Source organism: Nicotiana attenuata, chromosome 12 (genome assembly GCF_001879085.1).
Source record: "Nicotiana attenuata strain UT chromosome 12, NIATTr2, whole genome shotgun sequence".
In the NCBI taxonomy this organism is placed as follows: Eukaryota; Viridiplantae; Streptophyta; class Magnoliopsida; order Solanales; family Solanaceae; genus Nicotiana; species Nicotiana attenuata.
The window spans coordinates 23,900,037-23,916,448 of record NC_032000.1 but is presented as its reverse complement, the minus strand read 5'-3'; the positions used below and the strand labels follow the sequence as shown (position 1 = coordinate 23,916,448).

Below are 16,412 nucleotides of genomic sequence, written 5' to 3'. Positions count from 1 at the left end.
TTCTATCTCTTCTTGTGCATGTGGAGCTTACGGGAAGCTGGAACGAGCAAGATCAACGCAAGAATATGAACATAGATGTCAGCAACACTAAACAAGTGAAACAATAGTCATATTCTGTTTTTTATCTTGCTTTCGGATAACAGAGTTGAGTTTTTAATAGTATGTAGTTGTAGGACTCTTATTCAGAAATTGTACACTGGACACCTTCATTCCAATTCCAGAAAACAGCTGAGTGACTTTGACTAAGATGGATGGGATAAAGCATGTATTTGGAGATTGTCGAAAATTCAAATCTCATACATTTTATGTTTAACTTGACCTACCAGCATTACAGCTTCTATGTTGAGTTAAAGCAAAGAACTAAAAGGGGCTGATCACAAAGTGTATCTTGAATGTCACGGGCAGAAGATTTCATCTAATGAATAAAAAAGACAATCTTTTAAAGTCGAGGTAAATAATTAATACGTAACGTTGACACGATGAACTGAATATAGCAGGTTTCATGACTCACTACAAAGCATGAAACTTCATACCTGTATCTCCGGCTTGTAATTGCATAGATTGTATGCAAGGGGTCACACCCTCGAGAACATACATTCTACTGTTGTTGTTTGGCCAAAATCTGAACTGGAATACCCATTCTTTGCCCTTCACATCCTGAATCCGCAGAGGAAGGCCTTCTGGTTGAGAAATTGGTGGAAAATATGCCTGAAAATTGAAATAACTTCAAATCAATTAAGAAACTGATGGAGTCGCCAAGAGGAGAAAAGGTAAAGGAAGACCAGGCCTCTCCTACGGTGAGCAAAACAGCAAGTAAACTACATTCACAAAGGGGAAAAAGGGTCGGTAAAGGGGAACGTGTTAAAATGATACTGAAGAAACAAAACGTGAAACTTACTTCAGCACATGCTTTAGGAAGTACCAAACGGCCAATTCGACCTGCATCGCTTGCACTCAGAACCTTCTCAAATAATGGTATGATGGTGGAATTTGAGCTTGAAAAGACATTGTCAAGGAAATCATGTAATGAAATAGGTGAACAGCAATCAATCTAATTTAAGAACTCATGATGGATACTCTCCAGATATTTGCTGCAACTCCTGATCTGTTATCCTCGGCCAATAACGTGGAAGCAGCTGATTCTTAATCCGGCCTTCAACAGGTGGCCTGGCAACACGAATCTGTGAAATTATGCCAGCATTTGTCTCTGATCTCACAGCAGAGGTAGATTTTGGGGGTTTGGGCAAGAGGCTTCGAGATCTAGACCCTTGTTGCAAGGAAGAAATTCTCTTGTTCAAGTCCCCCTCGTCCACTGTAGCAGGAAAGAGTTTTGTGTTCAGTGAAGGTGCAGACAGAGCAATGCTTAAATTTGTTTGCACCTGTGATCCATGAATCTCATTAACGCCTATGTATCCGTTATACGAATCCAATTTGACATTCTTAGAGGACTCGGCAGAAGCCTGACACAAATTTGATGAAAATGTGCATCCAGATTCTCCAGCAGGATGGAAAGCTTCTTCCATTTTTATTTGACCTATAGGCTTATTTGTGTTGTCATTCTGGTGTGGGAGCACAAGTACAGGATCAAAACCGTCAGAACCCTCTCTTTTATTAGGTTCAGAACCATTCATCTGACTGCCCAAAGAAGTTGAAGGCGTTTCACCAACACTGTTTGAGTTAGAAGTTCCCAAAGCTTTGGCCTTTACAGGATTTGGTGTCTGCAGAAAAAATTTGGAAGAACATGATGCAGGACGCGACATAGTTCCTAAGTTTCTAATAGTGAAAATCTAAGAAAACAATATCTTGTCTAGCGAACTCAATCTGTCACATTCAATGATAGAATATACTTGCTTATTAAACAATACACTTGCTTAACTACATTACAAAAATAAATAGGGTGTCCTGCTCTTGAACAATGTTAGAGAACAATCAGGAAATAGAACAGTTAACCAGATGGCAAGCACAAGTACAATTTGCTGATTTTTTCCTTAGGTGTGATTTTCTTTTGGATAAAATCAGTAGGAGCAATCCATGAGCTATTAAACTTCTATGTGTGTTTTGTTTTTTTGAGAATGAAGACATTTATGTGTTATTCAGATGTTTTATGGACTACTACTTAAATTACAATCCATAGAGAGAGCTTGCAAGCAAACTTCAAAAGTAACAATTTGTTTGTGCAACACTTATATCATATGTTCACAGTACATAAGTCATAGATGCATATAATTTATCTCACAGCATGTAGTTGACAACTTCTAGCACAGCTGATACAATTAATGCCCCCACTATCGAGCAGCTCCAGCAAAGAACTAGAAGCAATGCATCCGCAATGAAGACGCTGCCAATACCAAAATTAGGTTCAAAGGTTAGTTATCGGAATCTCTGCAGAGTCAGATTATACTATGAAGCAGAAAGAGAATTTTGCAAGCTAACCTTGCCACATGAAATACACTCCCTCCAACCAGTGTCCTCCGAGTGGAATAAATCACAGAAGATGAGTTGCTCATAAGCAGTCCTGGAGTAAATCCAAATCCCATGTTATGACATCTTGAATTTGTGATCTAATTCTCAGGAAAATGGGAGTGAAATTAACAGAGTAACAAGATATTGAATACGAACTTCACGTGATAAATTGTAGACCTAAACAAATTTAATTTTATGAGATCTGTTAAGCCTTCATGTAGATAATTTATGTGAAGTCCTAGACCTAACTTGAGGCAATTAATACTTGTTTAAACTCATCTCCACTTTTATCAGCAACTAACATTTCTAAGTATAATATAAAGAAATCTATCCTTTCACCAACTTGGCAGTATTAAGCTTTCCAGAGTTTAGTATTAGTTGCTAACCTAAGGTAAATTCTTTTATTCCTCTATCAATCCACATTAATTTACTGCTAGGTAGAGTGATCTTTCGTAAAGACTAAAGAGCGTCAAAGTTGCCAAAAAGAAAAGAGAAAAAAAATACTATTACACCACATTGATAATGCAAATCATTAGAAGAGTCAAGCAGGTTAATCTGCACCAACTTCCTACGGGACAAGAATAAGTGATACACAACCCAGAAGGATTATCTTGTTAGCCCAGATACAGCTCAGGCCCAATCAGATAAGGGAAAGAAGAAGACCCTTTTATAGTTTTACATTTTCTTATAGTTTTAGTCATGTAACTATTTTTACATTTGTTTTGTCTTTTACACTTGTAAATATAAATAGACACTTCTGAATAATAAAATTAGTTTTGGTCAATTAAACTTTGACCGACTCATTCGTCCATCTTCTTCTCTCAACCCTTCTAGGGTTTCCTTCTGTTATTTTCCACCATAGCTATCGAGCTTCAAACCTAACATGGTATCAGAGAGCTTTTTTCCGATGGTAGCCTTGTTTGAAATCGTCAAGGATTGAATCAGATCGTCGACCTTCAGAATACGTTCGTGAAATTTGGGGTTTCTTTCAATCTCCGCATATTTTCGATTTTTATCGCGTGAATCATTGATAATTTTCAAGTTACTCATCAGTTCCTGCTAAATTCTCTACCTAGGGTTCATCGCTAAACAAGACCTCACTTCTTCGGGTTTTCAGAAGAAGGACGGTATCATTGTCACTCCTAATCACAAGTTTTGTTAATTTTTGCTGTTAATGTTCATTGCATGTACCTGATTTGAGTTTATCTTTGATTACTTCAACATACTACTGTAGTTTCTTAGTGTTAGATTTAGTTACTGCTGAAAATGGGAACTGTAATAGATGATGTTAACTCTCCTTCACCTTCCAACAGTTTTGCTCCGTTTTCCTTGGATCCTTCACATCCCTTCTATATTCATCCCTCGGATAATCCTGGAAGTCAACTGGTATCCGTACCATTCAGTGGTTGTGGGTTCGTGTTGTGGCGTAATAGTATGCTCACTTCCCTTTCTGCAAAGAACAAACTCAGCCTATTAGATGGCAGAGTCAACCAACCCACTCCTGAATCTGCTTATTACCCATATTGGGAAAGGTGCAATGATATGGTCAAAGCCTGGATAACTAACTCAGTACCTAGAAAAATAGCAGTTAGTGTGATGTGTTTTAAAACTGCTAAGTAAGTCTGGAAAGATATAGATGAAAGGTTTGGTCAGTCAAACGGGTCTAAATACATTCAAATATAAAGGGAAATCAGCTCTACTACTCAAGGCTCCTCTGATATAGCTTCTTACTTCACCAAAATGAGGAGTTTGTGGGATGAGCTGAACTCTTCATATGTAGGTCCTACCTGTTCATGTGGTGCCTTACCTAAATTCATAGAGGATCAACAGTTGTTTCAATTTTTCAATGGTCTAAATGAGTCCTACACAACTGTTAAGAGTGCCATTATGTTAATGAATCATCTTCCACCAATCAGCAAAGCCTATAGTCTTCTACAACAAGATGAGAGCCAAAGAGAAGCTCACTCTACTACTCCTAACTTCTCTGGTGATGCCACCTCTTTCTTGGTGTCTCCCGGTACATCTACCACAAATAGGACTTTCAGTCAAAAGGTGAATTTTGAGGCCAGGAAAGCTGCTCCAAATGTCTCTTGCAAGTACTGCAAGAAGCCTGACCACACTGTAGACAAGTGCTACAGACTTCATGGGTTCCCTACTGATTTCAAATTCACCAAGAGTAAGAAATATGCTTCTTGTGTCCGGACTGAAAGTCCATCCACCACTGTTGTCACTTCCACTTCTCAGCATGCTGATTCTTCAGCCCATGGGTTCACCAAGGAGCAGTATCAACACTTGTTGACCTTGTTCCAACAAGTTCAGATGTCTAACACTTCCATCCTTGACGCCTCCACTATGGATCAATCTGCTTTTGCACACTTTGCAGGTTTGTTTAGCAAGTATGATGTAGATTCTGAGGTTTCTCATGTGTGTGCATCCTCTCAATTAGGTGTCAATCCTTGGATCTTAGATACAGGGGCTACAAATCACATGACTCCACATAAACATCTTCTTTTTAATGTTCAACCATTAATCAAGCCTTTTCTTGTCACCCTACCTAATGGATATAAAGCTAAAGTTATATCAACTGGATCTCTGTATCTTAGACATGATATAATTTTACTTCATGTTCTTCTTGTGCCATCTTTTCACTTCAATTTGATATCAGTTCATCAGCTTATATGTCAGCTAGATTGTTCAGCACTTTTTACCAGACCAATTTGTTCTTTACAGGGCCCTTGTCTGAAGAGGCCACTGAAAATGGTAAAGCTGCAGGCAGGCTGTACTATCTCCATCCAGATGTTAATCTCTTTCCTGTTTCATCTGGTTCTCTGAATGTTTCTTCTTCTAGTAGTTTACCTAATTCTGTTTCTACTTCTAGTAGTTTACCTTCTTCTGTTTCAATTGTATCTAATAAATCCAGTCATATTGTTACACATGTTAATGGTACTCCTGATTGTAATCAATTCCATTGCCTTAATAAATTGGACTTGTTTTGGCATCAAAGATTAGGGCACATGCCTTATCATAGAATGAAAACTATTCCTTTCTTGTTTGATAAAGTATCTTCCAAGCAAAGTTTCATGTGTCATGTTTGTCCTCTAGCAAGACAACAGAGATTACCTTTTCCTGAGAGTGTTATACACTCTTCTGATCCCTTTCAATTAGTACACATTGACATTTGGGGTCCATATAACACTAGAACTTATAGTGGATTCAGATATTTTCTAACTTTGGTTGATGATTATACTAGAGCCACATGGACTCACCTTCTTTCTTGCAAGAGCAATGCTCTTTCTGTTCTTAAAGCTTTTACTGTCATGGTTAAAGTTCATTTTAAATCATCTGTTCAAACCTTTAGGTCTGACAATGCCTTTGAACTTGGTGGTAGTTCTGAAGCCACCAAGTTCTTCTCAAGCCAAGGCATTCTCCATCAGACCACTATTCCTTACACCCCTCAATAAAATGGGGTGGTTGAAAGGAAACACAAACACTTATTGGAAATCTCCGGGGCTCTCCTTTTTCAGTCTAACCTTCCCCTTAAATATTTGGGTGACTGTGTTTTGACTGCCACTTACCTCACCAATAGACTTCCTTCTGTTGTTTTGAAGGGTTTCTCTCCTTATGAGAAACTTCATGGCCTCCCTCCACTTTATGCTCACTTAAAATCCTTTGGATGTTTATGATTTGCTACTTCACCTAAGTTTGGCAGAGATAAATTCCAGGCTAGAGCTATTCCTTCTATCTTTTTGGGGTACCCCTTTGGCAAAAAGGGTTACAAACTTCTTAATCTCACTACTCATTCCATTTTCTTTTCTAGGGATGTGGTTTTTCATGAACATATATTTCCTTATAAGTCTGATCATCCTTCTGTTTTTCCCTCTTCCTCCATTTCAGATTTTGTAGATTCTACACCCTCCTCCTCTTCACCTTCTCCTACTCCTGCTGTTTCCCCATCTCCAGACTCTCCTGTTCCCTCACCTCTTTCTCCTCCTCCTCTATCTGCTTCTCCTCTTGTTATCCCTTCTCCTCCACCTTTGAGGAAATCCACCAGAACAGTCCAACAACTTTCCTATCTTAAAGATTATGTATGTTCCTCTGTCTCTTCCTCTCATTCTCTTCTTACCTCTTCCAAGGTCTCTTCTGTTGACATACACATGCATGAGCCCCAGTTCTATTAGCAGGCTGCCTCACATCCTGCTTGGCAAGAGGCCATGCTAAAGGAATTCCAAGCCCTTGAGGCAAACCAGACTTGGGATATTGTCCCTTTACCTTCTCACAAGAAAGCTATTCCTTGCAAGTGGGTTTACAAAATCAAACAAGGGGCTGATGGTTCTATTGAGAGATATAAAGCCAGGTTGGTCATTAGAGGTGACACCCAAAAGGAGGGCATTGATTTTACTGAAAGTTTTTCTCCTGTTGTCAAGCTAACCACCATCAAATGCTTACTCACTTTGGCGGCTAAATGGGGCTGGACTGTGTTTCAACTTGATGTGAACAATGCCTTCCTTCATGGGGATCTCGTGAAGAGGTTTATATGAAGGTCCCACCTGGTCTTGATGTATCTGCTCCTTCTTCTTCTCCTCCCCTGGTTTGCAGACTCGAGAAATCCCTCTATGGCCTTAGGCAAGCTTCTAGACAGTGGTTTTCAAAACTGTCTGAAGCCTTGCAATCCAGAGGCTACATTGCCAGCATGAATGATTATTCCTTATTCACCAAGGTCTCCTCTGATTCTCTAATTGTCTTGGCTGTCTATGTCGATGACATCTTGCTAGCTAGTAATGATGTTATTGAGATGAACTCTTTTAAGTCTTTCTTGGATGCCCAATTCAAGATCAAAGACCTGGGCTAAGTTCACTATTTTCTGGGATTGGAAATCTCTCTTATCCCTCAAGGTTATGTGATGAGCCAACACAAGTACACTTCTGACCTTTTGACTGAGTTTAATTGTCAACATTTCTCTCCTGTTATGACCCCTTTAGATCCTTCTGTGAAGCTGGTGTTAGACATGGGGGAGCCTATTTCTGATCCTAGCTTGTATAGGAGATTGATTTGGAAGCTCAATTTCTTGCAACATACTAAGCCTGATATATCCTTCTGCGTTCAACATTTGAGCCAATTTCTTCAAAAACCTCAAGTGCCCCACATGTTGGCAGCCTTGCATGTTCTCAGATATTTGCTTAATGACCCAGCTCAAGGGGTGCTCCTCTCCAGCTCATCTGATTTGTCTCTCACACCATATTCTGACTCTGATTGGGCTGCATGTGCCATTTCTCGCAAATCTGTCACTGGTTATTATATTACTCTTGGTGGAAGCCCTATTTCTTGGAAAAGCAAGAAGCAACCCACTATCTCCTTGTCCTCAGCTGAAGCTGAATACAACACTTCGCAAAGTTTCAGCTGAGGTTTCTTGGTTGCTCAGACTTCTGCTTGATCTTGGTTTGTCCATTTCCAGCCCAGTTCCCATTTATTGTGACAACCAGGCAGCTCTTCATATTGCCAAGAACCCAGTTTTTCACGAGCGCACGAAGCATATTGAGATTGACTGTCATTATGTGCGCACTTGCTTGCAGACTGGTCTAATTTCTTTGCATTTTATCTCCAGGTCCAACCAGTTAGCAGACATCATGACCAAAGCTCTTCCTGGTCCAGTTCATCATGGTTTACTTTACAAGCTTGGTGTGTTCTCACCCTCAAGCTTGAGAGGGGGGTGTTAGCCCAGATACAGCTCAGGCCCAATTGTCACAGGCCCAATCAGATAAGGGAAAGAAGAAGGCCCTTTTATAGTTTACATTTTCTTATAGTTTTAGTCATGTAACTATTTTTACATTTGTTTTGTCTTTTACACTTGTAAATATAAATAGACACTACTGAATAATAAAATCAGTTTTGGTCAATTAAACTTTGACCGACTTATTCATCCATCTTTTTCTCTCAACCCTTCTAGGGTTTCCTTCTGTTATTTTCCGCCATAGCTATCGAGCTTCAAACCTAACATATCTTTCCTGCAATTGAGTTTCTAACCTTTCCAGAACTAGAGTTCAGTTGAGCAGACATTACTTGGTGCATGAACGGGACAAGGAAAGTATTTTCACAACATAATATAGGTCTTTTTTTTTTGGTAAGAAAGGGGCAACCCGGTGCACTAAGCTCCCGCTATGCGCGGGGTCCGGGGAAGGGCCGGACCACAAAAGTCTATCGTACGCAGTCTTACCCATGCGTACAGAGACATTGGTGCCCAAGTTGCACCATATTACAATCTAAGTTAATACTAGTAGTAGCAACATTGTTTGTGGTATTCCTAATGGTATTATCATCACAACAACATAAGGGTGTTGATGATAGCTGATGTGCAACATAATATAGGTTCTCTCAAATTGGGTATGCAATATCTTGTTAGAAAATGTAAAGCAACTGTTTCATCGAATTCAAGAAAAACTTCGCAAATAAGGGGTAATCAGCCAATATTCGCAAACAGAACATGACTTAAGAAATATTCTTTCTGCAAATAAAAAACCTTAACATAAAACACAGAAACAATTTCAGATTATACATATTCCTTCTGTTCCAAAAAGAGTAACCATTTCAAAGAACAAAGGTCAAACCATCTAATTTTCGGTCTCAACTCTAGTAGGACATTGGTTACTTAATCTTTTCTAAAATATATCTACAAATTCAAAATCTACACAAAGATTATATAAGTGACAACCTTTTTACAATTATACACATCTAAAACTGCTTCACAGCCTAAATAGTAATGGTATCATATATAAAATGAACAAACAGAGGGAATAAATTAGTAATAATAAGCAAATCACTTTTACTAGAAATAATAAAAGTTGAATTTACGGAACATAAAATTCAATAGAGAGAGAGAGAGAGAGAGAGAGAGAGAGAGAGAGAGAGAGAGAGAGAGAGAGAGAGAGATCTGAATTGAATTACCCGCACTTATCACAGACGCAGGCAAATTCACCAGATTTCAAAGGCCACCCTTTTTTCCACTCAACTGAAGAAGTAGCCCCACATACTCCATTCATGCAAATCTTTGAATCCATTTAAGCCCTAATACATCATAATCTCACTCTAATACTTCATAAAAAGAAAGACGTGTTAAACTAGAAATGAAGTCTTTAACAAAAACCAATTATGGAAAAAGTAAAGTAAACTAGGAGGAAGAAATAAGAGTAAAAGGAAGAATTTTGAATATAAGAATTAGACATACAATATAAAGCTAGTGAGCTGCAGTGTTTGTGGCTTTGTGTATACTATATAGAGTTTGCTGGGGTGGGAGGAAATATAGTAAATTTGTGATAGAGGAATTTTGGAAGCTCAATTCTCCGGTACCGGAAAGTTATATCGCCGGCGGAGTTGGGAGGAGAAAATGAAATGCATAAACCAGAGAGAGAGAGAGAGAGAGAGAGAGAGGAGTAAAGTGTAAAACTGCAAAAAGCGCATGCACGACGCTTGAAGGGTCAGCAAAGGTCGCCCGCCTTTCCCTTTCTTTCTGTTTCTCTTCCACTAACGTCCCTCTTCTTCAATTCTCTTCACTTTTTCTGTCTCATTTTTAAATATTTTGAAATAATTTTAATTTGTCAAATTGACTAATATCTAAAATCAGTTGTAATGATACATTCGCTTTTGAAAACCTTAATTATACGGGAAAAGGGTCAAAAGTATTCCTTTACTATGCAAAAAATATCATTTATGCCGTCCATTATACTTTCGATCCAAGAATACCCCTCCTCCATTAGGGTCTTCCACCATGGCTAATATCATTCTATGTGGCCTTACATTTTATGAGATAGACGCCACATGATATGCTGGCACCGTTTGTGGCTGGGTTGTAACATCCCGTACATTCGGACTAGGTGTGGACATATTAAATGTGTATTAATTTGATATTTTAGACATATGAAGTCCTAGCGGGATGAGTATGGGTAAAAATAGTTGTTTTGGAATCAAGACGGATAGTGAGGTGCATAAGATTCGACAAAATCGACTAAGTTTGCAGAAGGTTCGTCTTCCAGTAGGGTTTAGTGAGAATGTGTAAGGAATTTGGAAAAACTCAAATCATGAATGTTGTAGACCTTTGAAATAGCTTTCCAACGATATATTGTGGAGCCCAAACGGAGCTCTGTGCAAAAAGTTATGCCCGTTTTACAAAATAGTGTGTAATCACCGCGTTCGGCCGCGTTTGACCGCGACCGCGGTCGTGAGGCAGTGCTCCAGCGATTTACCGCGGTCGGTACCGCGGTCAGGCCTACTGGGACGCGGTGGCCAACTTGGGAAGTCGTTTTTTTAGCCCTATTTCGTCCCCCACAACCCCAAAATATAAAAACTTGCTCTAGAAATGAAAGCTCTCAAAAACCTAACTCCTTAAGGGTCCCTCCACCACCCAAGGTAAGTTCTAATGGTGATTCTAAGTTAATTTCAATTTTCCAACATCTTATTAACATGGGTAAACCCTCCATATCATTAGATATTCGATTAGGACACCATTGTTGAGAGAAGAAACCCTAGAACTCGAATTCAAGAAGATTGAACGTAAAAAAAGGTAATATTTTCACCCTCTAATTGATTCTATCATTGAATTAATGATTATAGACTCTAGTTCATGAGATATGAGTTGATGTGTTTAATAGAAAAGCATGAACGGTGATAGGTTTGGGTTGTTGATTGGTTATTATTGGTTATGGGTGTTGATTACCTTATGAGTGATAAAGAATAATGTTGATTATAACCATTTGAGACTTTACAATTTATCTAGGAGCAAGAGAATGGGTTATTGGGTATAGAGACACCATTAATAAGGGCTATGAAGCTTTATGCCACCGAGCGTTTGATAAAATGCCTAAGTGACCAAAACATGACTATTGTTGCTAATTTGGAATCCCTTTAACTTGTATTGATATAGATTAAAGTTGAAAGGGTTGGCGAATATTGTATTATGCTCAAGAGCAGGAAGTTAAGGTATATGAAGCTAACTCTCTATGTTTGGGAATGTTAATGATTCTCCCTACACTACGTTTCTTTTACGACGTTACTAATTGCCTAAGAAATATAGTTTAGCCTAGTTCCTTGAATAGTTGCAAAACTTCTATTCTCTAGCTTCATAACTCGTTCACCACTTTCATTCTGAACGTTGTGAGCTCAGTGCGTATTCAATATAAACTTGGGTTTGATGCCCCCGAATCTTAGTAGAGATTACTCAGTATGCCATAAACAGTTGAAGTTTCAGTATTCATAATCAGTTCAAGAATACATGTCTCAGTCTAGACCCATTCAGTATTCCAGTATTATGTAACTCAGTGTGATCTAGTATTCCAGTATCATGTAACTCGGTGTGATTCAGTATTTCATTATCATGTATTGCAGTCTGATTCTCAGTTCCTGAATGTTGAACACTTGTATTTGGGCCTGAGGCTGCAGTTTATGCTTTATGCATCTTTGGGCCTGAGGCCGCAGTTTATGCTTTATGCATTTTAGACCTGAGGTCGCAGTTATATATATATTGGGCCTGAGGCCGCAGTTTATTTATTCATATAAACAGGTTGTTCATCATTCAGAAGAGGGAGTATTCATATCCTTACTTCCTTTGTTTAGTTCAATTATTAGTTATCATTTTAGTTATCAGTTATCATTTCGGTCACCAGTTATCAGTTATCAGTTAAGTTATCAGTTACCAGTTATCATTTCAGTTTTAGTTTCAATAGTTATCATTTCAGTTATCAATTATAAATTCTCAGTTATCAGCTTGGTTTCAGTTTCAGCATTTATAATACTTTCTTTCGGTTGCTTTACATACCAGTGCAATTCAAATGTATGACGTCCCTTTTGCCCGGGGCCTGTATCTCACGATGCAGGTAATGATTTACAGCTTGATGATTCAGAGCGCTAGGATTCTCGTACCAGCTATTTGGTGATCCCCAGTTCTTTCGAGGCATTATCATTACTACAGTCTTCAGTATTTTCAGACAGTCAGTATTTTCAGGACAAATTAGAGGCTTCATGGACTAGAGTAACAGTTAGACAGAGTCACAAGATTTTCATATTAAGCTATGTTGGCTACAAATATGTTTCAGAATTGTATTAGTATTTCTGCACTTTGATTTATATCATCTAGACTTTCAGTATATCAGCATGTGTTAGTTTATCTTCTGCATTCAGTATGTTATGATACCACATGTTGATTCAGCCAGCCAGTTGGTTCGCTCGGTCACATGTAGTCAGGCACCGAGTGCCGTGTTACGTCCAGGCCCAGGTTCGGGACGTGACATGGGTGAAGTGGCAGGTAGTGATGGAAGAAAAGGTGGAAGGAGGAGTAAAATGAAGCTGGGGCGGTGCGGTGGCATGTCATGTAGCGTCCACCTCGGCATAACGTCATGTCATATAGAATGATATCATCTATGGTGGAGGGTCTTAACGGAGGAGGAGTATTTTTTTTTACCAATTTTGTGATGTTAAGGATAATAGTGAACCGAAAGTATAACAAAGGACATAAATGATCCTTTTTACATAGTAAAAGGATACTTTTGACCATTTTCCCTAATTATATTGATGAACTTTTGATTGTCTTATGGATAGAGTCGTCAATATGTGCTTGGCCCGTTGGGCCAACCCAGCCCGGCCTGTGATTTAGTAGGGCTGGGCTAGAATTTTTGGAGCCCATTTAAAAATGAGGCTTTTAAGCCCGGCCCGAGTAAGCCCGTGGGCCTAATAAAAATACGTATTTAAAATAAATAACATATAAAAGTATATGACAGAAAAAATAACAAGAAGAGTATCCCAAGCTTAAAGTTTATTAAGCTCATCATATTAAAAGATCAAAGTCTTAAAACGTTAAAATTTAATTATTCTCAATATTTAACTAGTTAATATTGCATACGAATTGTAGATGTAGAAGAAAGTGAAGATGTTAAGACAATCTTCTCATAAGCGGAGTCAAATATGTTTGATGAAGATGATATGTTAGATATCCCATAAGCTTCATGGGCGTTCTCTTGAATAGTTTATTTTGAGTTTTGGATTTTAGTGAATGAAATATAGTCTTGTCTTTTACCTTTTTAGTGTTTATTGTGATATATTAGAACCGTACAAAAAGTTATTAAGTTTTGTGAAATTTTCCAATAAGATTTTTTTAACTTTTAAACAGAAAGAATTACGGATATAATCACTTGGCCCAGCAGCCCAACTAAAAATGGCCTAGGTTTGACGTCTTTACCGATATGGCCCGTGTTGCATATAATTTGAAAGAAACTTTTCATTCTTTAGCCCATTATTAAAGATATACTTCTAGGGTTTTTTTCTTTTCTTCTTTCTTCTTTCTCAACACAATCAATCTCTCTTCACTCGCCTCTCCTTCATTCTCTCTAAAAATTACAGGATTTTTTTCTATACACTCGTGATAATTGCTTTTGAGCACTCAAGTGAAGAAACAAAAACAAATACTGTAACATTTCAGTAATTTTTGTGCTCTATACAGATGTGCACAATGGCTCTTTAATCCTCGCATTCTATGTCAATTCGATTTCGATTTTTGAGTTAATTGACAAAAGGAGGTTAAGGAACCGCAATAAGATTTGGCATATAGTCGAAAAACTATCAGATCTGGCCTAAAACTATCAGATCTTGCCTAAAAGAGCATCTCCGGCAACCTTGTCTCATATTTTCTTATTTCTCTTAGTTTTTGTTTCATCTTTTGCAACTGGTGAAGCCCAAATTTGAAGCCAAAAACTCGCTGGAAAAATTCAACACCAGCAACCACCGAAATCTGTAATGTGGTGATGGACGAAGGTGTTTTCTAGTGTAAATTTGCATAGGTAGTGTTTATACACACTTATAAAATATTGTATAAATATGTATAAGTGTGTATATCTGCGTACAATGTTGTATAAATTATCTATATTTTTAATGTATAATGTGTATATACGTTATACGTGTATAATAGGCATCCATGGATGTTTGACACTTTTTTTCTTCTTCTTTGTCTTATTTTTCTGATATACATTATTAGGTATTGTATATACAAGTTTATACAAAGTTATACATCATTATACATGTAATGCACATGTGCAGTTAAATCTATATTAAAATTTTATATGTTTAATCTATGTACAAATCGACTTTTTTTGTTGATTTATTTGCCAAATCATGAACATGCAATAATTTTTTTAATTTTTATTTTTTATTTATGCTATTTGGAACTTGGAAAAGAAGAAAATTTAAGGTTTTCAAGTTGCATTATATATGAATTTGAATTTTTTGTAGCTGGAATAGGAATATATACAAACTTGGGAAGAAGAATAAAAAATCACAAAATTTTTGTGCTTGAAGATATGCAGAATAAAAAGAAATGCTTATTTTTCGAACTTTGGCCTATTGTTAATGGGCTACAGATTTGCAAAGTTGTAACTGGGTTATTCTGATGCAATGTATATGGGTGGACTGTTTTTTTGTGTAATTCTCCCATTTAAATATTTATCTTTTTTTAGTTTAGAAATTAAAGAAAAAATATAAAATTATATTTTAAAAAATAATGGGTCGGCCCGTGGAGACCTGTTACCCACATAAGGCTGGGGTGAGCTGATAATTATAAGGCCCATCAAAATGGTGGGCTAGCCCAGCCCAACCCTTCAATTGCTAAAGTCCACGTAGGCCGGGCCCGGCCCCGCCCATATTGACCTCTCTACTTATGGAGTATAACGTATCTACTTCCAAAAATAATGTGTACGTCCATATGGTAAAACACAGAATTTAACATAAGACCCAGAAAAGTGTTGAAATATTATTAAATTGTAACCAAAAAAATTATAATATTACAAAAGTTAATTGAGTAGTGATAATAATAAAGAAACCATATCAGTTCTAGCTAACTAGAGGACCCTATGGCTGGGGGGGGGGGGGGGAGGGGGGTTGACCCCATTTTACGATGATTATTGCTTTTAATTATTTTTATTGTATTTAAAAACTTTACAAAGGTGTCTTAAATCTGTTATTAATGAAGAAGTGTTGTAGAAAAAAACAGAAAAAGAAATGGGTGAAAAGTGGGAGTCCTAATCAAACGAGAAGTTTTATTTTGTGTCTCATACAACTGACACTAATTGTATGAGGCTCCTTTTTGTCTCACAAAATTGTGGACCCCAATCTTACACTTCTGGGTCCATAAAATTGTGAGGCAAAAAGTTGCCTCATACAACTAGTGTAAGTTGTATGAGATACAAAATAAAATTTTCCTAATCAAACAAACAAAAATCCTCTTTCCTTAAAAACTCCAGTTCTTTGCCTTTGTCTGTACGATAATATAGATTGAGAATGGACAGTACTACTAATTAAACTGAGATGACAATCATCATTGCGTAATTAAAGAGATAAGTAAATCAAAAGTTTATTCAATCCCCTAATTGATTACATTCTTCTACGAGTGCATAATATTGCCTTGCTTATATGACATCATGCTTGTGAAATGGATAACCAAAAGCTATAAAACGGAAAACAAAGAAAGAAACCTTTTTTTCCCTATAACAATCATGTGTTCTCCAATTGATACTAATTTATTTGGACAATCTTTTTCTCATTCACTTCAACTCATGAAGGAATCAAGGGATACAATAATATTCTCAGATTATATATATATATATATATCAGCGAATTTTAAACCTTCGATAGCAGGTTAATTACCATATTTATCAAGTAATCAATAAATATTTATTAACTATCTTGTAAATGACATAATAGTATAAAAGTCTTTACCCTGAAACTATATAGCACTTAAACTCTTTCAAAAATGATCCACGGTGAAGTTTTAGGACTAAGAGGTGTTTGGCAAGCTTATAAGCTGGTCAAACTAGCTTATAAGCACTTTTCGGCTTATCTACGCGTTTGGTAAAGTTAAAAGTGTTTATAAGTCAAGTGCTTATAAGTCAAAAATAAGGCAAAAGCCATAAGCTGGTCAC

At 37.3% G+C, this 16,412-nt stretch overlaps 1 protein-coding gene across 3 annotated transcripts in view; it reads right to left on the bottom strand.

Annotated features, from left to right (window-relative positions):
* Positions 1 to 9,982, bottom strand: part of LOC109235447 (B3 domain-containing transcription repressor VAL2-like) — a 12,871-nt gene extending 2,889 nt beyond the window's left edge. For 2 of the 3 annotated variants that reach the window (XM_019401562.1, XM_019401564.1), the window contains exons 1-7: positions 9,683 to 9,982; positions 9,403 to 9,549; positions 2,434 to 2,515; positions 2,237 to 2,338; positions 1,078 to 1,718; positions 899 to 995; positions 534 to 708 (exon numbers count right to left, since the gene is read on the bottom strand). In XM_019401562.1, the coding sequence (XP_019257107.1) occupies positions 534 to 708; positions 899 to 995; positions 1,078 to 1,718; positions 2,237 to 2,338; positions 2,434 to 2,515; positions 9,403 to 9,515 (1,210 nt within the window). In that variant the 5' untranslated portion in view covers positions 9,516 to 9,549; positions 9,683 to 9,982. The remainder of the gene's footprint in view (positions 1 to 533; positions 709 to 898; positions 996 to 1,077; positions 1,719 to 2,236; positions 2,339 to 2,433; positions 2,516 to 9,402; positions 9,550 to 9,682) is intronic. The other variant, XM_019401563.1, reaches the window with a different exon arrangement.